Here is a 24,196-nt window from a genome sequence, read left to right on the forward strand (position 1 = left end):
AATGATATAAACAGCCAAGCTGTGGCAGGTTAACTCTCAGTCTGCAGACACATACTATCTTGCCAAAGATATTTTCTCGCTGTCTTTACACATACTGTATGACTGTGAGTGAGTGGCATCCAGTTCTTAATCCATCAAGTTTTAAATGATGTCAGAACTGACGTTAACGTTCTAATAACTTTGGCTTTCATGAGAAGGCTTTCCTTGATGTTTAGGATTGTATTCATAGAAATGATTTACCACACTTCTAGAACTGCATTTGTGTGGCCAGACTCTGATGTTGGACAAGAATGCCTCGCTTGCAGTATTAACTAATTCATCCAAAATGTGTTCTGTGTAGATCTTGCAAGATGGTTCACTTGCTGTTGCATTGTAGCAGCAAGAGGACCATCCCCTGTTGCAATAGAGTTTTAAGTATCAAATTGTTCAACATGTCTTGGTATACTGATGTATTAAGAACTCTTTTTACAGTAAGTCAAGGCCCAACTCTTGAAAAACATGTCTGCACTTTAATCCTCAGTCAAGACATGTTCTCCTGGCAACTTGTGATTTTAGAAACAGGTATTATGTCTGGATACAAGATTTTATATAACCGTAGCTATTGATATGTTTGGAACGTCTCCCTAAAATGGCTTTAGTTGGTGACTGAATATTTTTGGCAGTGGAGCTGTCTCTATACCTGCAAATGTAAAGCTTAACAAAAAGGGCAAATGATGGCAACCAAAAGCAGAATAGATCTGTGATGTAAACTGTTTGCAAGGATCGCTAAATGGATCAAATGTAGCATTAACAATGCAATGCCAACAAGCAGTTTATGCTATGAACTTTTAAATGTGGAAAAGAACAAAGGGTCAGCTGTACATTACATAACTTCCCCAAGCTGAAATAATATGTCTCCTTTACAATGTAGGAATTCATTCAACTTCTAAAGAAGTCAAGGAAATTCACACTCACACCTATGGTCAGTTTAAAATCACCTCTGCACTTGTTTTGTAAAACTGTGAAGGGAACCCAAATATAGAGAAAATTTAAATAAACATGCTAACTACTCAAAGACCTCATATCTGACATTCATATAAGAATGTTGCTTATTGTGAAGTGATAGTGCTATCAACTCCATCATAGAAAACTCTGTTTCTCAGACCTCTTCTAAGACTCTTTTGTATTTTCCACTGAACATGCCTGTTTCTTGTAGCTAAAAATGCACAAAGGAGTTACGATTTTAATGTCACCTTAGAGTCTGCAGATAATTACAGGGGGCAGTTGACCGTAAAATACAGCCCACCTTGTTATTCTGTGACATTTAAGCGATTGGAACCTCTTACAGTTTCTTTGCAAAGGCCATTGTCTGTCCTGTATGTGTATGTGACCTGATGTGTTTGAGGACTGATCATTGTGTTTGTACATTTTCAACTCCTCCTCTTGTGACATCTAGTTTGAGTTTAATGACTTGATATATTTTTTTTCTAGAAGAGTAATTTTGTCCATTTTCTATTTTTCCAAAAGGGCAGTTTGCGGTCAGGGACTAGATTAAGTCGAAAGAAAAGAAGAAAAAGCTGCCTCTGAGGATAGCTATAGAGGACCACAGAAGCATAAACAAGAGTGTCTGAGTTTGAGTGGGCAAGGGAATGTGTGCTGTTGAGTGTCTAAGTAACAATGACTTGCAATTTGTCATTTTCAAACAAGGGTCTATAAACCATCTCATAGTGATTTTATGGTGAAAAATACAGTTTGGATGTACTGATTTTTCATGTGGACCTCATGCATTTCTGTGACCAAAATGATTTAGCTGGATATGTTGCAGTCTGTATGTAAGCTGTTAGCTATTGATATTCTGGAAGGATCCCTGTTGACTCAATTAGAACTGCATATTGCTTTGCAAAGCTCCAATTAATGTGGGAATGCAGACATTAATATCAACTGCATCTGAATATGAATTAAGGTAACTGGTTAAAGGCCTGCACTTCTATAGCACTTTATCTAGTCCACAGAAACCCAAAGCGCTTTGCGCTACATTCAGTCATTGCCCCATTCACACATTGATGGTGCCTACTACATTGTGCAAATCACTGGGGCAGTCTGACAGAAGTGAGGCTGCCATCCACTGGTGCCACTGGGCCCTCTGACCACTGCCAGGAGGCGAGGTCATAGAAATGATTTACAATTTTTATGCAGGACTTGTGTCCTTACTCAGGTTTCTTGCTTAAGGACACAATGACTTAGACAGGTAGAGCAGGGGTTTGAACCAGCAACCCACCAGTTTCAGGACAGACTCCTACCACCGTTGTCCTACCAAGGTATATACATGTACATAATTCACCTTTGTTAACAGTGATTTGCACATTCAGTCATTCATTTCTTTATAAAGTGGTTTAAAAAAACAGAGGCAACCAAAGTGCTGTGTACGTCAAAAAGAATGGCTGGCATCATCACATTAATTTATAATTTTGTATGCAGCCTTTTGACTTTTATCTTCATTGCAGACACAAACTGCATGCTTTTTTATTGGAATTTTATGTCACTTACCAACACCATATATATATATATACATCACTGTTAGTCAATAATTTGTAGAAAACAATAATTGGTAACACTTCATTTGAAGGGGTGTGCATAAGACTAACATGACATTGTCATAAACATGACATAACACCTGTCATGAACATGAAGAAGTCTTTATGAATGTTTATGACAGTTAACATGAAGTGTCATTCGGTAAATAATGACACTTTTAATGCAAAGTTGCTCTAAAAGTTGCATTAAAAGTCCATTAAAAATGCCAACTTTGCATGATTTTGTAAATTATGATAATTTAATGCAAAGTTGGCATTTTAATGGACTTTCAATGCAACTTTTAGAGCAACTTTGCTTTAAAAGTGTCGTTATTTACCGAATGACACTTCATGACAACTGTCATAAACATTCATAAAGACTTCTTTATGAGCATGACAGATGTTATGTTTTTGACAGTGTCATGTCAGTCTTATGCACACCCTTCAAATAAAGTGTTACCCATTAACTTACACCGAAAACCGCAATACTTTTTAGAATATGTGTTTACTAGCTTTCCACAATAGCATATGTTCCCATATTTTGCTGGAGTTCTACAAACAGCCGTTCATAAGGAATGCCAAAGATCTGCACATTGACTGAGCCATTCTAAAACACACATGATTTCATCCAAGCCATTCTTTAGTTGTATGCTGAAAGTTGCTTCCCTCCTGGAAAGTTAAGCTACTCCATCGTCTCAGGTCTTTAGTCTCTAACTCATTTTTATCCAACATTGCTCTATATTTGGTTCCACCCATCTTCTCATCACCTGTAATCAGTGTCAATGCCACTGCTAAATTAAAATATTCCACAGTATGCCGACTAGGCCAAATAAGAGCCTTCACAAAACAAACAAGCAAACAAAATGAGAAGAATAACTGAACTAAGACAAGAAATGAACTGATATCTGAAAACAATAAAGATTAAAACAGACAAGATAAAATGTCCAAAGGATTATGACAAAAATAAAAACCAACGTATAATATATTTCCTGAACCGACTGTAGTTAGGTTCACAAATCTACCCTGCGCAGAGAGGGAGAGAGAGGTGGGAGGAGAGAGAGGAAGGGCGCTCCTCCTCCTCCTCCGTCTCTTCCTACCACTCATCCCGATAAGCCAAGGTAACGCGGTCCTCACGGCGGACTCCGCTCATCGTTTTTCCTCCCGCATCATGGAAACTGATAGAAAACGACTGTGGTACGTTGCTCAACGCTACTTTTCCGCTGTCCTTCCCTTCTAAGTAGAAATGTCCTTCTCTTAGCTTAATAACTTCTCTGCCATCTTTTTTTTTTTTTTTTTTTTTTCCAGACACGTTATCAGTAATAAAAAAAAAACCCTAGCTGGTTGAAACTTAACAGTTCGGAGAGGCGGTCGTGTTTCTTTGGATGGAGAATTTTGAATCGGTGAGTTTGAAGCCTTGCTGACCGAAAGCGGTCAACATTCACCCGCAAACAAGAAGATATTACTCGCAATCTTCTCTGTGTCTTTTTGACTCGTTGCGCCGGCGGATTCTGAAGCGCAGTTTATAATTATTAACATTCCGGGTGTCAAATTAATGTGGTTTCATTTGATGCTTATTAAATAGTTTGTTTGATCTTAAAATTGAAGCTGCATCTTCTGCTCGCTCTCTTTCTCTCTCTACTTCTTTGAGCTGGAACTCAACAGGTTTTTGATCTACCCCGAAAAAAGACCTTCAACAAAGTCAAAGTTTTAAAGAGATACGAAGAGAAAAAAAAGATGCCAATTTAGTAATTTAATTTGCTTTTCCTTTCAGCATTTTTTTTTTATCTGTAAGATGCAGTTAATTATAACCTGAGGAGGTTCTCTCTTATTGCAGCTCCGCAGGAAGGAGGAGAGAAAGATAACCTTGAAGTGAAGGCAGATGATTCTTATTGAGGGTGCAATCTGTCTGTGCACTGAAACCCACTGTGCTCATCAAAACTGTGTCTAAGAATGTAGCTCTCATCCAGTTAATGATGAACTTCATTTCTGTCACTCCATAAACAACTCATTTCATATTGAAAATAAATGATTAAAATGTTGTTTAAAGAGACCTGCTTTCGTTTGCCTAATTAGCTTGTGATTTTTGTTTACATTGTAATATCTCTGTCACTTTAATATCAATACATCAGAATCGCCCCTCCTCCCCCATCAAAGTTGAAGCATTATTGTTTAAGTAAGTGATTCCCACCCTCATTGATTTCTTCCATGTTTTTTTTTATTTATTTTTTTTTATCACAGATGGTGAAGACGCTGAAGTCAAGCTGGTTGTGAAGGTGTTTGACCTGTTCCCCCCTGCGCCCCGAGCCGAAACCATCATGGCAGCGGGAGTAGCGGCATGGCTTCCGTTTGCCCGGGCAGCGGCGATCGGCTGGATGCCTGTGGCCAACTTGCCCATGCCGGTCGCCCCCACTGAAAAGAACAAGAGGCAGGACGAGCTCATAGTCCTTAACGTCAGTGGACGGCGCTTCCAGACCTGGAGGAACACCCTGGACCGCTATCCGGACACGCTGCTCGGCAGCTCGGAGAAGGAGTTCTTCTACAACGAGGACACCAAAGAGTACTTCTTTGACCGTGACCCTGACGTGTTCCGCAGTGTGCTTAACTTCTACCGCACTGGCAAGCTCCACTATCCTCGATATGAGTGCATCTCCTCTTATGACGAGGAGCTAGCTTTCTTTGGCATTGTCCCAGAGATCATCGGGGACTGCTGCTATGAAGAGTACAAGGACAGGAAGAGAGAGAATGCAGAACGCCTCATGGACGACCAGGAGGACAACAAAGACGCCAAGCTGCCCAACATGACATTCAGGGAAACCATGTGGCGTGCATTTGAGAACCCTCACACTTCCACGATGGCTCTGGTCTTCTACTATGTCACTGGTTTCTTCATTGCTGTCTCTGTCATCACCAACGTGGTAGAGACGGTGCCCTGCGGCTCAGCGCCCAACATGAAGGAAGTGCCATGTGGCGAGCGCTACACTGTGGCCTTTTTCTGCATGGACACTGCCTGCGTGATGATCTTCACCGTGGAGTACCTGATGCGCCTGTTCGCTGCGCCCAACCGCTACCGCTTCATGAGATCCGTCATGAGCATCATTGACGTGGTGGCCATCCTACCCTATTACATCGGGCTGGTGATGACTGACAACGAGGACGTGAGCGGGGCTTTCGTGACGCTGCGGGTTTTCCGGGTGTTCCGTATCTTTAAGTTCTCCCGTCACTCGCAGGGCCTGCGCATCCTGGGCTACACGCTGAAGAGCTGTGCCTCGGAGCTGGGGTTCCTGCTCTTCTCCCTCACCATGGCCATAATTATCTTTGCCACTGTCATGTTCTACGCAGAGAAGGGTTCAACCTCCAGCAAATTCACCAGCATCCCAGCCTCCTTTTGGTACACCATCGTTACTATGACAACGCTCGGGTAAGCGCACACGTGTCTTTTATCTGGTTGTGATTTGCTGTGTGCGTGTGTGTGTGTGTGTGTGTGTGTGTGTGTGTGTGTGTGTGTGTGTGTGTGTGTGTGTGTGTGTGTGTGTGTGCGTGTGTGTGTGTGTGTGTGTGTGTGTGTGTGTGTGTGTGTGTGTGTGTGTGTGTGTGTGTGTGCGCGTGCGTGCATGCATGTTTATGAGACTCGGCAAATGAATCTGGAAATGGATCCATTTCTATTTTAAGCTGTGTGGGTAAATGTTTGATTACAGCTTAACTTGAAGCGTCTGATTCTGTGGACTTAAAACCTGCAAGCGCTTCTGAAAGCAGGTCCACTCTCTCCAAAGTATCTCTTCTAAACTTTTCATATAATAACTGCAGAGAAATAGCACTTTTTTCTCCGTGCATCTTTTCTTATTTTGTTGTTTTTTTTTTTTTTGCTTGTTTCGTGACTACTCTTCTGGGAAGAGCAGCCATCAAGATATTCTCTTTCAGTAATGACTGTGCCACTGCTCAGACTTCAAAACATCACTGAGAAAAGAAACATGGGGAAATGTGGAGAGATAAAGGAAGTCGAAAACGCCTTCCTGAAACAAAACATTAGAGAGGCGATGGAGAAACAGATTATGGCATTGCTGCCGTCTCTAACTCCCCCTGTGGTTAGCAGCAACACACTTCCAGGATCAACTGCAACAGTGACTTTGCATGTGGAGAGCGCCCCTACTTACTTCAACTACATCCCGCAAATAGACTTACTCTTTGTTGGATGGAGATAAAGTGCCTTGAGGTTAAGGCTATAAATGTGAAGCACATAAATGCGCTCTATTCAAAATGAATCAAATATGTGCTTTGAGATTACCAACAGTTTTAATATTAGTGGTACTAACAGATTTACAAAAGCAGAAATGCTGCCATTTACTAAGTAAATGACTGATCATTGTGCAGCATTCAGGTTGTTATTGTGTCCTGTTTAAAAACTGTCAATTATCATTGATTAAGTGCCATAGGAAGAAGATTCTGAGCATTTATGATGCATTGATTAGTTTTCATCATAAAATTCTGCAAGCTATTTTTTTTACAAGGGCATCAACTCAAACAGGATTCATTTAACAATGCACACAAACAAAGTTATGGGATGTAGCACTATTGGGCCTAATGCTTTAAATGTCTTTGTGTGTGTTTGCTTTTGCGCTTCAGTCAGACCGAGAAGCTGATAAATTGCAGCATCCTGCTAAATGTCAGAGTCATTGAGGCCATAAACGGCTCTGAGCTCATTGCCGTTACACACTTGGAACCCTATGACCATGCCCTGCCATTCACAACCTGCACAAACCTGTTGTTGTGGAAATGTTTGTTTCTGGATTGCCTGTGCACGCCACCTGCAAACAAACATCCGTTAAACCGTAGACATTTTCTGCTCTGCTGGATGTTAATTTTCTGGACACGCAGCAGCTCCTGGCCCATACACAGCCACTGTGCTGGCCTCTCCACCTGAGCTGCTGAATCAGTCTCCTGTTGCTTTTAGAGGAGGATCAGCGTCTGTGTTTGTGTGTGTGTTAAGAGAGGGGTAGCTGTTGAGCTTGGTCTCATCAATAAAGCCAGGGCTAGAAGAGGGTGTCAGAGTGACTAATGATGTGGTCCACTGCATCTGCTGACTAGTGTAAACCTTCCTGACATTTTGCTTTCTGCTTACAGTTGACGTCATAAATGCATGGAACTGACAGACAAACACATCTAGAGAAAATATGTCTTTGTTTATTTAAGTCGTATGCGTAAACACAAATGTTTTCTCCTTGTACGTCGGTTATGTTAGTTTTTCAAAGATCTTGTAAATACTTTTATTTTTTTACGCTCCTCCTACTTGTTTTTTAATCTGCAAAAAGGTGTCCGTAAAAACTTCTATACTCATCTAACTAAGCCAGTTTCCTCAAACAATGTTGTACTGGACTTTCTATTTTGGTTCCTAGGCCTTAAACGTGTGTCTAAGTACTTTTATTAGAGTTCAGTTCAATTCAGCTGAATTGTTCAGTACCAATTCACAACTAATTTCATATCAATGTGTTTTATAAGATAAATGGGTTCAGTTGATGCATAGTTACTGTACATAGACTCCCATTTAATTCAAGTTATTCCAAAGCAACTCAATGATAAAAACGATAGTTTGATTTGATTAAAATTGTAATGCCATGCAGACAGGTGGAGTTTATTAAATAATTACAACTGGTTAACAGTTATGCTTAATGAAGTGGATCAGGTTGTATCTGTATCTTGTTGACTTTGCAGCGCTTCTTAAAATTCAGCGAAGTGCTGACAGTGGAGAAAACCCACTTCTTCTACACTAGAAACAAACTCCACACTGAACTGGGATCAGTGTGACTGGTCATTTGTCAGGTCTGGGACAAAGAGTAAATGAAATTAATGCAGGAATAGCTCTATCAGTGGCTCTTTTAAGATACAAGCTCAACTAAACGGAGACGCACTGAGCCAGGAGCACTTTCTGTAGGAAAAATAACAAAAAACTGAGTACTCTGCATGGCACCAGTAACTCCTCTTATTAGCCTCTGTAAAGAACATACTTTCATTTCATCAACTAAATTGTCCTTACATGAATTGGGGGTTAAAATTGATCCGTCCATACATGCCTAATCTACCTGGAGAAGAAGTAACAAATTGAAGCCACAGATTGATAATGTCTAAGAGCTTTAGGAGTGATACAGAATGACTTTCTAGGCTGTTCTTTCTAGATGTGTGTACAGAACAAAAACACTGCAGGATCTACTGGTCTCCATCTCATCTGAGCAAGACAGTAATCAGCAGCTGGATATAACTTCTTAAGAATGGACAGCCAGCATTAGGATCGTAACACAGGTTTTATTCGGGTGGAAATACCTGACATGTCTTATAAATGTTGCTCAGGTGAATGCTGCAAGTTGTTAGCCACGCCCCCATTAGTTCTTCAACCATGCGTAGTTTCTTGACCTGCACACTCTTTGTTATCTCTTCATATCAGCTTCTATGATGTGAAGAACAAAGAAATTCATAATGGCAATATATGTAGTACTGATTGCAGAATTATGATCTGAAAAGCTAGTGACCATTACCAAAATAGACAAATGGACTATACACAAAATTACTTGCTGTAACCTCTGTTCTTTTGTGAAAATACCATGCAATCGGAAAATTAAACTTTATGTCTTTTGGTTCCATTTGTATAATGTCATATTTACTGGAGTTTTTAATTATATTGTATCTATCTAATCTTTTACTGAAACACATTCTCAGCACTGTGCTAGCCCGCTTTTGCTATTGAAGCTCTAATAATTCATCCTGGCATAGATTCAACAAGGTGTTGAAAACCCTCACAAATTTTGGTCCAGATTGGCATGGTGGCAACACATATTTGCTGCAGATTTCTTGGTTGCACAACTACGAAGTGAATATCTATCATCTCCCAAAGATGCTCTGCTGGAGTTATTAAAGCTTTATTGCCTCACATTGCTAAAATATTATCCAAGTTGAGACAGGAATCCAAGATGTTCATAATACAGTTATAGAATACTTCAGAAAATTGTTTTATGAAACCATTCAGCTGTTTTAATCAGAGACAATATGTATTTTCACTCCAGCAATGACTCAGAGTCATTTGAATGTCTCATGCTTGGAATTACCTCACCCTCTTTCAAAATGCCATTATGCTCATCAGAATGCTAATTGAGTCATGGAAGAGTTAGGTACTCCCATAGTATCTTTGTCTTATCTGATTCCTTTACCAACTGCACCTCTTGAGAAACTCATTTCCCCCATGAAGGAAAACGAATTTGCATTATCTAGTTAAAAGACAGAATCCCGTTGCTGTTTCTCTAAATCTCTTTAGCTGCATTTATTCCAAAGATCCTTTTTTTTTTTGCTGCTTTCAAGTTTGTATTTTATCAAATTATGGAGATTATGAGAAAATCTATGCCCTATTGTCTAATTGTTTAGCCCATTACCTGCTTTTCCCTAATAAGAAACTCAAAAGGCTGGAGGTAAGATACATTTTCTAACCTCCAGCAACATATTCTGTCACTAAATGCTTATGATAATCAAGGGTCATTGATGACCAAAGAAGGTTGCCTAATTGACTAGCTGATTGACTTTGGGAAAACTAATTATTTTTTATGTCTTAGCCCTTTTTTATGTTGGCCATCTGTTTCTGGCAACCTCTGCATCCCCCACCATCACCACCTTTCTTTTTTTTTTTACGGTGAAACCAGCAGGGTTGTAAAATAAAACCACTGCCTTAATCAATGAAAAAGTTAATTATAAGCTACCCTAGAGCTCATACAAAAAATCTCCCTCAAGCAAACTTTCATTCAAAAGACCATTTATTCTTAACAATATTACAGTGAAGGATACAAATTCTGCCTCTTTAAGCGGTATTTATGTCAAAACCTGGTATAAAATTTGTTGGGTTTTGTCAAGTAAAAGTTCAACTCATTGAAAAAAAAAAAAAATTCTACGACTAAACAAGAATAATGCCCAGGAAACTTAAATAGCCTAGAAAAAAAAGCTAATCAGCATTTTGATGGGTGACTAAAATCTATTATCTTAATTGCGCTTGAGACTGTTTATATTTCTAGCGGGAAAAGTGACAACTGTGGTAAAAATTCTCCATCTTATTTAATTGTTTTAATATCAAACACGTTATTGAATAGTTTACCTGATACTCAAAGCGACAAGTACGGGTTTACACAGCAGGAAAGGTGTGAATGTGTGTCTTCTTACCCGCTCTGTGTGTATTTAATACTCATAACACAAGATAACAAATTTGCACCTTGAGATACCAAGTGGAAACTGCAGAGACATTGCTCTGCCTTTCAGATTTGTGAGACACCAGCCTGACCTTTCACTCATCTGGTTTCACAGTCTGCTTTTGGCAAGGGCCTCGATCACTTATGGGAAGCTGATCAAGTTCTGTCCCTTTGTTTTGGCTTTAATGTAATCTTATAATCTGTGCTAAAGAGCATGTCTCTGCCAACAAAACCTGCAATGAGCACTGCTGTTTTACACCGTTGTTTACCGGAGCTCCTCTGTGATGATGATGTACAGAAGACATGTCTAAATCAAACTTCTGAGGACGATGTTTGCTTCATTATTGGCTCGGGGAGCTTTTATGATTGTTAGTTTTAAGATGTCTAGGAAATACAGCTCCACAAAAATACAGCTGCAGTAATCCACTGCGTACTAAGAGAAATAACTTTTTCCCTTTTTTCTTATCCTTTTGGGTCAGTTAGGATTATAGATTATGGATTTTATTTGCAATTTAAAATCGGATCACAAATTTTCGGAAAACATCTTGATTTAGTCGCTCTACCTCTCCCACATAACAGAAAGAGGGAGCAGACCTGAACCTGAACGTATACATTACATCAAAACATGATTGTGTACAGAAAGAAAGACTGCAGATAAAATAAAGCTATCACAGAAGGTTTTCTATCTATAAATTCAGCTGACAAGATAGGAAAAAGAAGAAAAGTGCTTCTTTATTGATGCTGTGAATTTCAAAAACATGTGTTAAGATTAATTCCAGAAACATTTAGTAGCTGTACTTTTGCATTTTATACACATAAGCTATATAAACTTTGAATTTTGACCCATTTCTTCCTACAGAACTGGAATAATCTAAGCTTTTTTGTAAGCTGCTTTGCTCACACGCAGCTTTTCAGCTTTGAATCCGTTTTATGTTTTTTTTACTAAAACTTAGACCAAGGATTTGATATGAACCCTCCAAATTATTGGTTTTGTCGTCTTAGAACATTTTAAAATAGAATTAGGTGGTATTATTTTTTGAGTCACTGTGCTTCGCAGCGGGGATAGTGTTGTTGGCGTATTTTCCCTTCCAAAATGTGTTGATGGTTATCATGGCCAAATACTTCAATTTCAGTTCCGTCAGAAAATAGTAGATACATGCAAAAATTAAGATTTTTGTTTCTCAGTTTTATTTGTAATATGTAATATGTCTTTATGCTGTAATGGCTTCTTCTTCACTGTATGGCCCTTCAGGCCACAGCTCCATCCTGCGTCTTCTCAAGGTGGTTCACATTTTTCTGTAAATGTTCATTTTACCTTTGGAAGTCCAGAGACATTTTTCAGGGTTGAAGCACAAATGTTAATGTCCAAATACGTATCTCTTCCTGATTTACTGGATATTGTTTTATTTTATTTCTCCATGATACCGTATGAGGAAGAAGTGTCTTTGAGGTGTGCCTTTAAATAAATCTGCGTGTCTCAATCTACCTTGTTGTGAATTAACCTGATCAGCTTACTATTATTTGATTTATTTTCTGCTGTAGATTTCTGTGTGTAAAACAAAGAGTACAACTGCTTTGGTAATTACAGCAACAGTTTGACAATGTAAACAACTGTGCCTATGAAAGGACAAAAATAAGACTATGCTGAATGTTTTTTTTTTCTTGCTAATTTTTGTGGACCAATTAGGCTGCTTCAGTCAGTGAAATCTAGATAAGAGCTGGAGTGTTTGGTTGTGTTGTAGTCATTACTGTAGCTATGCCTGTATGTGATTTAATATGCTTATCAGAAGCCAGCTCCTTTTTGATCACTAAGCCTTGAGGATCAATGTGCAGCTCGGTGTCTCCTTGACAACCACACAAAGCCTCTCGCACGCGTTATTGTTGACTCTGGTGCACAGGTTTTATGTGCATATCATATCTGGGTTTAGTACGTCTGCTTGTGACGCAACAAACATGACTGTATTTCCTTGTTGAGATGCTCATTTGTATTCACCCAGTCATTAGTTTCCAGCCTCTTTGATGAGTCTTTGCCATTAAATTTATAGAGCATTTATGTTCGAGGCAGCAGCTTGTGGAAAACAATGATGAATTGAAACAAGCGAGTATGGATTTGTGCAGCAGTGAGAAATGTGAGACAGCTGTTGTTAGGGCTATTAATTAGAATGGGTGATGAGATTATGACTTAATGTGATGTCGCCGACACATTATCCTGGATTTATGAAAGCAGTTATCTGTTTGTAGCCTTTTCCTTTCAAGGTCAAAATTAGGGGTAACCTGACTCTGCGTCCAGAGTTGTTTGGAGTTTGATAAATGGGGAGGAGATCATTAGTGCAGAATATGCACACGCCACAGGGGTTTGGTGTAGGAATGATTTATAATCCTATTTCTCTGGTACTTCCAAACAACATGTAAGAAATGAGAACATACATTTTATTTGATATGCAGTTCAGCGTTAAAAAACCTCTTCCTTGTATATGCAGAGCTCTTCAGCGTACATATGCTGAATCAAATCAACTCCTCCGCCCCCACAAGTATCTTTTAATTCCTTAATTAAATCAAGATGAATTTAAGAAAAATTTAATTATTCATTAAGAGGAAAAAAGTGATCATTACGGGGTTTTCAAGGGATTTTATTCCAGGGGAAGATAAATGGAAATACTTCAGGCGACATTTGCACTCACAGCAATGTTAACCTTGCGCCGTTATATGGAACAAGTTACTATTCTTCACTCCAGAATCACTTCAAGCTGTGATTTTTAGTCACAAACAGACGCAAGTCAAAGCACGTTGATCAACACTAATTTCAGTTTAAATAGCTGTAATCCAGGCTTCTTTACCTTAAATAATGCTTTCTTTCACATCAAACTAAAGAGCAGGTTTGTGTGTGGTGGAGCTCCGAGAGTGAAAACGGGTACTTATCACAGTAAGAAAATCTAGGCAGTAGGAAGGAAATGACCATTAGTACGCGTCCCACTTCCGATATAAACTTGCAGTTGCTGCTCTGTGCATGAGATCGTGTTCCAATGCTATAATGCTTAAAGTCCGTTCTTAAGAGCCACTCGGTGCTTTACACTAGATCCTCAATCACCCATTCACACTCTAACATATTCATGCACCAATATGAAGATTGGCAGGAAACTTGGAGCTAAGTGCCTTGCCCAGGGGCAGATCATCATGGAGGCTCGAATTAAGCACACAACTTTCCAAATGGCAAAAACAACTACCCACTGAGTGACAGTCGCCTCACGGTGCTCACAGTGATGCTGTATTTGTCTCCATGTTTAAGTGTAAATCCAATGCTGCCGGTGCTGATATAATGCATGGGCTTATGATATCTCAAGTCAATTTGCCTGATGGTCTTATAGATCTCAGGGAAACAGAAATAAACTTGAGAAATAACAAAAAAAAAATTGTGCCTGAATTTGTATGATGACCTTCATTTAACTGTTGTCTGGGAACATTTTTGGAAACTTGCTATTCTTGGTATCTGAAAGATATTTCAGAGTCACCTGACAGCTAAATAGTGTCTGTCTTCTCTTTTCAGCGAGTTAGTTTGAAAAATGTAAGTTTATGCGTTCAGATCTCTCCACACTTACAAACAACTCATAATAAAGGTTAAAAAAGACAGTAGTTTAATCTCACTTTTAAAAATCCAAGCTTTTAAATGGTGTACTTTTTTTAATCACTATGAAAAAAAACACAAGATGGAAAACATTTTCATTTATATATTTAAAGTATGACAAAGTCCATGGTGCAATATTTATTTGCTAGTCACAACTTCCATAAATTAAATTGAAATGAAGCAGTTTTAATTTATACATTGCCTTTTTCGGTACTGATCTTTTCATTGCACCCCTTTGGAGCTCTGACAGTTGACTGACTTCCCTCCTTGTTATCTTGATCTTAGCCTCTAACCGTCTTTTCCATGGTGGGTATTGGGTCTCATGGTTGCTCTTATAACCAAGCATCTCAAGGATCACTGATGCTGAGTTGTATATCAGCTCATTGGTTATCTTGGAATTAGTGATCCATTACTTTCCATTTATCTGGTGTATCAATATCACATGACACTTCATTTTGTAACATCTCCTAAAAGTCAAAAAGACAACTGAACATTCTCTTGATGGTCTTCAAGAATTAAGAAATGGCTACAAGGAAATACTTGCCAGTAACCATAGCTTGGGCAAGAATTAAAAAGTTATACCAAGTTATAACTGTGATAAACAAGGCTAAATGAAAATCTGCTTTCCTGAACTGAAGGAAAGAGTGGCATCTTGGGGTCACCAAGTCTTCATAACAACCATTATTGTTTTGGAAAACTTTTCTATACTATCATCACAACCATAAACATCTACAGCTTGACAAACAATGCTGAACCTGTACAGGGAGTGTGTTTTAATCTGTTGAGATTTAAACCCTTTTATTTGGGTCAGGTACAAAAATGAAGGATGGATGCAGGGCTTAAAGAGCTCCGGCCGGGGGCGGGATTTCCGGCTTTTGACCAAACGATCCGCCTCAACCAAACTGTAGTCTCCGGGCTTTAAGAGCTCCGTCTGGGGGCCAGACTTTCAAGCAAAGCGAGTATTGGACCAAATGGCCCGCCTCAACTAAACTGTAGATAATAGACAAAGATGTCTGCCAATCAGAATTCTAGCTCCCGTGTTCTTGACCAATGACTGTAAAACGGTTTGTAGAAAAGAAGCGCATGCGTTCGGTTCAGCGGTTAAGTCAAATGCGATATGAAAGAAGATGGAGTTTGTCTCACCCGGTAAAGAAACACGTTTACTTGAGAAATGAATTAAAAACAAGTGGCGCTGGGCATGGCGAGAGGAAAGGGAACAAGACGGAAAGTTGGGGGACATTTTTAAAGGGGGGGGGGGACTGCTGGGATTCCTTTGTGGGGCGTTTGGTCGAAGGTAAACTTTACACCTTACAATCACAACAATACCAGTTTAGACTTTGAGCAACTTGGTAAAACTGTATTTCGTAACATTACATCATGCCTGGCTGCAACTGTATTGATGGCAGCTCTCCTTCTATTCAGTGTTTGTAGCTCTTGGTGCAGCTCCGCTCCTACTAGTAGCTTCACCGCATCAGGTCAGTGTTACACCGGCTGATGACGTTGCTGAGATTCACTTTGTCTGGTGTCTGGTTTTCTAATATTTTATGTTTTATTGAAGATTTTTGTAAATATGTTTTGGCAGTTCTGTGATCATGTCAAAGCAGCAACTTATATTAAAAAGTGTTTTATTTCCGTTTGAAGGCTGCCCGCTTCCATTGAAGGACAACAGAAAATCGCTCTTATAAACATGTAATTGCTAAAATCATGATATCCTCATTTTGGATCCCTCTGAAAAATGAACCCATTTAAATAAAGAAATCCCTCCATGGGTGATACCACGATAGAAAGCGTTCATTTTATAGCGTTAACACTGGTGCTGTAAGTGGTCCGGTATGAAACGGGTGTGTTAGAACAATGGTACCACAGTACTTTTAAATTTCAATAATCAGAATACAAGAATTGTTTCTGTTGTTTTAAAAGGTTTATGTGAGTCTGCCTTTTCCCCATCATACGCCCTGCACAATAGGGGGTTAAAAAAGAAAAAAAAATGAGGCGCACATTGCGCAAAACTCTGAAACAGGAGAGAAGTGGGACATAAAACGGAGCAACGAACTAGATGTGAATTATGGCATAAAACAGAGAATCCGACGCTGAACAGTGAAAAATCAACACAAGATGTGAAACACATGATGCTTAGGAGGCGCAGCAGGTGATGAGTGAAGATTACTGATGGTCAATAAACGATAAAATAAATCTAGCAACAGGAAAGAAACTAAAGTGGACAAGAATAAACAGACACTTTTTCCAGATAAAAGGTAAAATAACATTGTTGAAGTGTCATGGGTTTGTTCAGACCACATCTAATACTGAGAATAAATACATCTTAGAGACCGTAACAGTAATGAATTTATCACTTATTTATGTTTTTGTTTATGGATGACTATGTGGAAAAGACATGTAACATTGTTACTTATGGTGAATGATCTATGACGTTGTGGGCCTAATTCTCTTCTAAGAGCACTTCAAGCATAAACCGTTCTGCTTTATATCCTGAGAGAGAAAAAAAAAATTGGTTTATAATAAAAAGAAATACTGTTTTTTTTTTTTTGCTTTATGGAGTAAATATAAAAGATTGCATATGTCCATGTTGAGCACCATCTTCTGTTATTAATTTATTGAAAGGATAAATGCTGGGACAATTATCCGTGGTTTTCTTGTGGAGCTTTGCTACATCTGTCTCTTCCATAGGTGCTGCTGATGTTTTACTTCTGTTGATCTCCCATCAGTCAGTGTACAGCATTCCTATAAGTGAGTGAGCAGGAATCTGAAAAAAAATCCTAAGTACTTGTGTAGAAATGTGCAAAACTGAGGTTTCAGACAGGATTGTCCCAGACTGAAGCAGCAGACGGGGTGACAGTAAGAAATTGGTTTGAGGAAACATCTAAATTAATTGGCTCAATAAAACTGGGAAATATTTTAGTAAACATATTGAATTTAGTTGTAAAATTTAAGAAGTTTTGCTCTGCAATCACAGAAATAATGACAAATCAATTTTTCTATTGTTGGATATTGAAATTAGTTTAAAATTCAGAATGCATCTGTGAGCTTATTCTTGTCCCTAATAAATGATTTCTTTAGTTATTTGTTTTTTTTTACAGTGGCAGCAGCTAAAAAAAATATTTTCAAATATTTAAAATGAAAGTTAGAACTAACACATAAAAACAGTAATGTTTTCTAAATAAATACATAAAAACTGACCTTAAAAAAGTGGGAGTGCATATCTGTTGATGTCTTTGTCTATGAGGTCACAGAAGTCAATACCTAAATCTGATGTTCCCAAAAATCTAAAAAAAAATTATTACGTTCAGCTCTGTTGGATTTTTGCTCAGATGTCACTGCCTGGTCATTGGCATGTATTCTACCTATTTTTCATCCATAGATCTGGACGTTTGCCCAATTGTTTTGACTGCCAAGCATTTCAAGCTTGTGTAAAATGCATTTACCCGGCCACCTGTCAACCAAAAGGAGTGGAATGATGTTTGGGTTTGTGGCAGATGAGACTGTGAAAGGTAATCTACCATGAGGGTCTCTCTTTAAGCTGTTTTATACATGTACAATTGTTTTTTCACATCTTTTAACACTACTGTGCCATGCATGCAAACTTTACAATTAATTTTGCCCTGCTTAATCCTGGCTAAATGGGCTAGTGTTACCGGAGTGATTGGATTGATGCATAAAAAGAAGAAAGAATGCTCTATGTCTTTGAAACTAACCCGATCCCCATTACCTCAAACCTGCCTTTTAGTTTCTGGCAGTTGATTTCCTTCATCTATGATCCCTCCAAGCCGACTACACTTGTGTCGTGTCCATCTCAATTACCAGCAGGCTCTCAGCGAGGAGTCCCATAATGAGCTGGTGATTATCAGTTTTCAGTGTGCAGTGGTATTCTTCAGCTGATGACTCCTCCCCACAGCGAATCCCATGAAAAGATTTATAATTCTTTTCTGTGATATTTATGCTTTGGTTTGTGATAGAGATCAGAGCTGAAATAATAGACTTTAGACCAATTTCTGATGTCTGGTTTTTACTGCTCATACTGATTCCAGCAAGTTGTGATTTCTCTTTAAGAGCTGTGGCAAAAAAAAAAAAAAAGAAATCCAGTAGTAGCATTGAAAATGATTTTTTTTTTTCTAGTCTTTCTGCTACAAGGGCTCATTATTTATGAGTACAAGGAGCAAGGTCAACACCAATTTATGGAAGTGAAACAGCAGTCACTGTAAAAGTTGTACCATTACTTTAAGATAAAGACAAAATGATAATGGGGTTAATATTTTATATTGGTTTTTTGCTCTGAAATAAGGTCTTAGCTTGGTTAGCATTACTATAACAGTTTCTGTGTGTATTCCCCAGAGAACATAGCTCATTCCTGGTCATTAAATTGGTTTAATACAGAATATCTTCTAAATAAAATACAAATTGTTTATGCAGCCAAGAATATAAGCTGGCATGGCTTTTCTTCCTTTAATCACTTGAAGAAATATTCACATTTCCGTCTGACAGCAGAGGCTGATATATGCTAGCCCTAGACATATATTCATGCTCTGCATGTCAATAATGTATTAGAGCAATTAAATTGGTCCTCGCTGTCCTAGATCTCTGATTTTAATGACACGGGTGAGATGCTAAAGCAAAGTGAGCCATTCCCAGAAGCATATTTTCCCAATGTGAAAAAAGTGGAATAAATGCTAACTGCGTCTTTAGTTAGCAAAACACTGAATTGCATAAATAGGGGTTGATACACAAGGACATCACTTAGTAGAGCATTGTTGTTGTCATTTTACTGGAGTGGCCCTTGATTTAGCTTGCTTTGAGCAAACACCCAAATGTAAACAATCATGGATTAGGCCTTATTGTGTCCACTGGGCAGACATGTTCATTACTGTCTGGATAATAGAGGCTGAAGGGAATGTGAATGATACTTATCTATATATGTAGGCCAAGTTAGAGAAATAAATTACCTCTTATTTCCCTGCAGAGTGTGTGACAAACCATTTCTGAATGAGACGGAGTAATTTTCTGAGGCTTGCAGACGGGCTTTTGAGCAGGTTGACATCACTGTTCCATTTTTATGCGCTCTCACTCTCACACTTGCAGTGTACGCATTTGTTCTCACATGCACGCTCACCGTCGCCCTGTTTGTTTTTTACTGCGTGTACTGTAATTTATAAACTGTACTCTGGGCTGATTATCCAGGGTGACAAAAGCAATTGTTCTGCTACACTAAATCTGTGCGGATTAGTGCTTGTCCTGCTAGTTCCCCCCCCCACCCCCCCCTTTAGTGAACGTGTGCCTTTGTGAAAGTGTGCGTTGTGTGTTTGGGGGGGGGTGTCTTCATGGAGGATAATCTGACAGGATTTTATGTCGTGACATTTGATTTAGGTCAGTTTAATAAAAAAAAGTGTTCTTTTCATTTAATGGTCAAAATTTTTGCTTGACCTCTGGTGTGCTTTACCATACTTGTATGAGAGCATGATGCAGGATATGTCCTTCGCAAAGCTAGGAATCAACTTTTCTCTTTTATCCAGATGTCTTTGGGGGATTACCCATGCAGAGGGATTAAACCTGCTATGTGCCATCTGAAAACACCAAGCACTGGGAAGACCATAAAAGTCAAGTAATGGACTAAAACCATTAGCAGATTTCAGTAAGCCCTTCAAAGGTTGAATGGTGGTAATATTAATTCAATTTTCAAACCCCCGTCTCGTACGCATGACCCAACTTCTACCTCTATGCTCTGGGAGTAGCAAGGCCATGGTCCACTGCAGCTCAATAAAAGGATTTTCACCGGCTACACTTCACATGAGACAGTCAGCATAATGTTTTAATCTTATTAGGATTGAATTAACGCTGCATCAATAACTTGTTCAAAACGTAGAGCTCAGAAGTCCACCTAGCTGTCTCATTCGTGCAAAATAATTTCTGAGACATGTCCTTAGCTTACTGTGGGGAATGAAAGAGTATAATGCAGAAATCAATTAGGTTCTTTGGCGGTGAGGGGACGTCGTCTGGAACTCTAATGTGGAATTCAAAAATAATTCCCTAAAATCCTGTCTGTGGGGGAACAACTGAACACATGTAGAGTGAGCAAATGACTTCTGTTCTCCTGAAAAACAGTATGCTATACAAGGAGTATGCTATGGAAAACAGAAACTGGTCACATGCTTTTCAGGAAATGGGTTCATGACATTTGGTCTCAAGTGGCATAAAAAAGATATTTGTAAATGGCTACATGATGCAATCACGTGAAATGCAAGCACTGACGTTTCTGAGTCCTAAAACTAGAACTATTTTTTATCCTCTTCTCGTTGTTGAGTTATGTATTCAGTCATCATCATATATTATCAGAGCTGCTAAAGATATTGTTAGAAAAATGTGTTAGAACTTAAAACTTATGTTCAGAAACGCCATTAGTTTCTATATCCCTACATACTTAAAAGGCTTCAGTTGGTCATAGGAGTCAAGATGCCACATTAATTTGGGGTCGTTTGTGGCCAATTGTGCCTTTTTGCAGTGTTGTGAGTCCAGACACAAGATATCTTTAAATCTTTCACAGTACTGTGCGTGACAACACAACGTGAATACAGTTCAGGTGGTGTAGTTTTTTTTTTCTTTTTTGAGCTGTGGAGCTTCATACACAGTGAGATTTATGGTAGCATTATTTTTCATTAGCTTCAAGTCTTCTTACACTATTGAAACAAAAGACAAATATGCGGTACTGTAACTGGACTGCGAAGAAATCACACAGTCGTACTTTTGAGATGTTGATGTATTGCAAGTGTCCATAGTGATGATACTATCCATATAACTGTCTGCATTTTACAGCTATTTAAACTCCATTTACTTTGTATTGCAGTGGTATCACATGTCAACAACATTCTGCCTGGGGAATTTTTATTGACAATGTCATGGGTTAAATTAACTGATGGTCGCAGCCCCAATTGAAATGTACAGTGATTACATGTTACTTTCTCTCTGTGACATGCAGAGAGAAACACTGCATGTTACAGTGTTTCTCTCTGTAACGTGCAGCTTAGCTTTATTTGTCAGTGTGCAGCCATTCTTCTTCTTTCTAAAATATATTCCTAGTTTGTCTCTATTCTTTCTATTTACAACATAATGTTGCTGTGAAAGTAAGTTTAAAAAAAAAAATCCCAAAAGACTTCAGAGTGTTGTTTTGTAATGCAGTGCTCTACAGTCCATGAAATGTCTGCCTAAATCCTGCTCATTTCTCGTTCTTCCTCCCCCTCTCTTCATTGCTCTCCTACAGACACTACTTTGAACCTGCAGTGCTGCAGTGCACAGGCATCTCTTAAAAACCAGTCTAAATTACAATTAATTTATCACAGTTTGTGCTCTATACATACTCGCCTTGGGCATGTACACATACACACTGTGTGGAAATCTCATCTCCCCAGCATGTTGGTAACGTGAGGGAGGGGGGAAAAAACAACAAAAAAAACATCATTCTTTGCTATTTATACTACAAAGGAGGTGGGAGAGGTGATGATGCATAAGTATAAATAAGCTATTGTTTTGATTTTTGCCTGATCAAAAACAGAATGCACAGATATGTTGGAATAACTGTAGCACAGTCTAACTGTATTTCAGAGTTGTCACATTTCAGAAAGAATGTTTTTTTTAATGAGTACAAAAATTCAGCAAAGCCACTGGTTTAAAAAAATATGTATCTGCTGCCTTAGTAGAATTAATGAGTTTATGTTTATCAAAAGAAATTGATATGCATTTAAAGAAGAATAGGAACAGGTAGTGCCATAGGTTTAAACCTTAAATAGTTTGTTATACTTGATTATTTTTCATTCTGGATGTAAATACAGAACAAATTTTAACACCTGAATATGAAAAAAAGAATTGTTCAATGGGGCTGGATAAAGCATATAAATTGACTAACCATGAGGATCTAACATTTGGCATGGAAAATATTGCAGAAATTATTTTGCTAAATTCTAACTGAAGATGTTTAAAGTGGAAAAGCTAGGGATCGCAACGTTTGCTGTTTGAAATCTTTTTTAGCTTGATCCATCTGCAAACTGCAAAAGGATCAAATACAGCAATTCTACTTTATTATGTTAAGCCTTCCTGTTTTTAAAAAAAAATTGCTGTAAGCATTGCACTCTATCCTACACCTTAAAATAACTGCATGTTGCAGATAATACATAATATAAACTGCTTCTGTACGTCCCTATGCTTCCTCAGACAAAAGTTTTAGGATAAGATCAAATTCAGATAAAACTCTAGGAAATCTAGTCACAAGCCATTTTCTTTTTGGATCTCTCACAAGAGCGATGTAAAGTATGTAAACCAAATCCACTCAGCGAAGATTCACACTATTAAGAACCAGCTGACTGTTTCTACTGCCAGCCTCTAACTGCACGGTTCACTTAATCATTGTTGTGATGCTAGCCAGCCTAATAGGTGGATTTAGGTCAGGCCCGTGTGCTCTGGAGCATAGTAAATATTTCATGGGCAGGTGGGCCAGGTCGGCAGCAGGTGGTTGAAACGGGGATAACATCTTTCCATTTGTTCCTTCCAACTAGGTATGGCACGGTCAGATAGAGCTCTGGACACATTAACCTCTGAGTTTTCATTAACTTCTCTCAATTCATTAACAATTTGACAAAGTAAATGTCAAACTGCCAAGAGGAAAAAAAAAAACAATCAAAGGATTGAGTATAAAACACAAACTACACACACCACACTGCTGGAGAAAAACGCATGACTTAGGGTTGTACTCCGTCTGTATCATAGGAGACCTGTGACGTTTAGATAGATGCAGATGTGGCCTGATCTTCTATAACTAACATAAGATCAATTCCAGGTTACATGTCTTTTTGCTTTTTCGTTTCAACTGTAGTTCTGCTGGAAAAGAGGTTCCTTTTTCATCTGTGGTTTGTAATCAGTGGATTGTCTTATCTGTGTGGCTTAATTGTATTTTCATTAAGAGTGTTGAGAAACAAATACATCTTCCAATGTGCTCAGAGAGGACAGTTCCTTGGCTCTCTTTCTCAAGCTGAAAGTGATACACTGTAGCAAAGGGCCAAGAGATGGTCAGAGAGCAAATTGAGGTTTTTAAGGAGGACAGCGGAGAGATAGAGAAGTATCTCTGTGTGTTCCTCCTTCCCCTGTAGAGCAGCTCTTAGTCGTGAACTTGGCCTGTGCCCCGTCCTCCAGCAGTGAGGTCACTGATGTGTGCTCTGTACAGAAGGCTTGCTGAGAAATGGTAACAGATTTGAGCCAGACCCCACGGACAAGCAAACTAATGCCAAAAACCTGGCCAAATGTTTTTAGACATTCACAGATGGCTAATATTGAGAGTTTGCTGTTCCAAATGTGTGCGTTTTTGTGTGTATATATATTCTCTCGTCTGTGTTTGGCTGCGCTGTTTACTCAGATTTGCATGTGTGCACGTGTCTACAAAGTGAGAAAAACAGACCAAAACGGAGTAGAAAAACTCCTGCATATTCCAAACACGTGAAATTTGTTTTGCTTTGTAAATAAGAACCTCAACATGTTTTCAGAATCCATAGTGAGAGAAGATGCATTGGCTTTGCTGGACAAGTTGAAGGGATGGTATTATGTATTGTCCAGGCTCATAGTGCCTTATAGCACATTCATGTAACTGCAATATCCTCAGTTATAGAAATGCTGAATATATCAAACATAACTTGAAATAATTTTGACTTCACAATTTGATGCTTTGAAATTGGCCTCTGTCTCTTTAAGAAGCTTCTACTCTTTCCAACACTCCACCTTCATCAAGTCTTCACAACAATACTCCTCTATTACGTTGT

General features: G+C 38.7%; 1 protein-coding gene across 3 annotated transcripts in view; it reads left to right on the forward strand.

Annotated features, from left to right (window-relative positions):
• The first annotated feature begins 3,546 nt into the window (after positions 1-3,546).
• Positions 3,547-24,196, forward strand: part of kcnd3 (potassium voltage-gated channel, Shal-related subfamily, member 3) — a 117,989-nt gene continuing 97,339 nt past the window's right edge. The window contains exons 1-3 of one of the 3 annotated variants that reach the window (XM_017305825.2): positions 3,547-3,746; positions 3,858-3,952; positions 4,791-5,970. In XM_017305825.2, coding sequence (XP_017161314.1) covers positions 4,868-5,970 — 1,103 coding nt within the window. In that variant the 5' untranslated portion in view covers positions 3,547-3,746; positions 3,858-3,952; positions 4,791-4,867. The remainder of the gene's footprint in view (positions 3,747-3,857; positions 3,953-4,790; positions 5,971-24,196) is intronic. The other 2 variants (XM_008413846.3, XM_008413848.3) reach the window with 2 other exon arrangements.

Source organism: Poecilia reticulata, chromosome 7 (genome assembly GCF_904066995.2).
Source record: "Poecilia reticulata chromosome 7, P_reticulata-male-v2, whole genome shotgun sequence".
Lineage (NCBI taxonomy): Eukaryota > Metazoa > Chordata > Actinopteri > Cyprinodontiformes > Poeciliidae > Poecilia > Poecilia reticulata.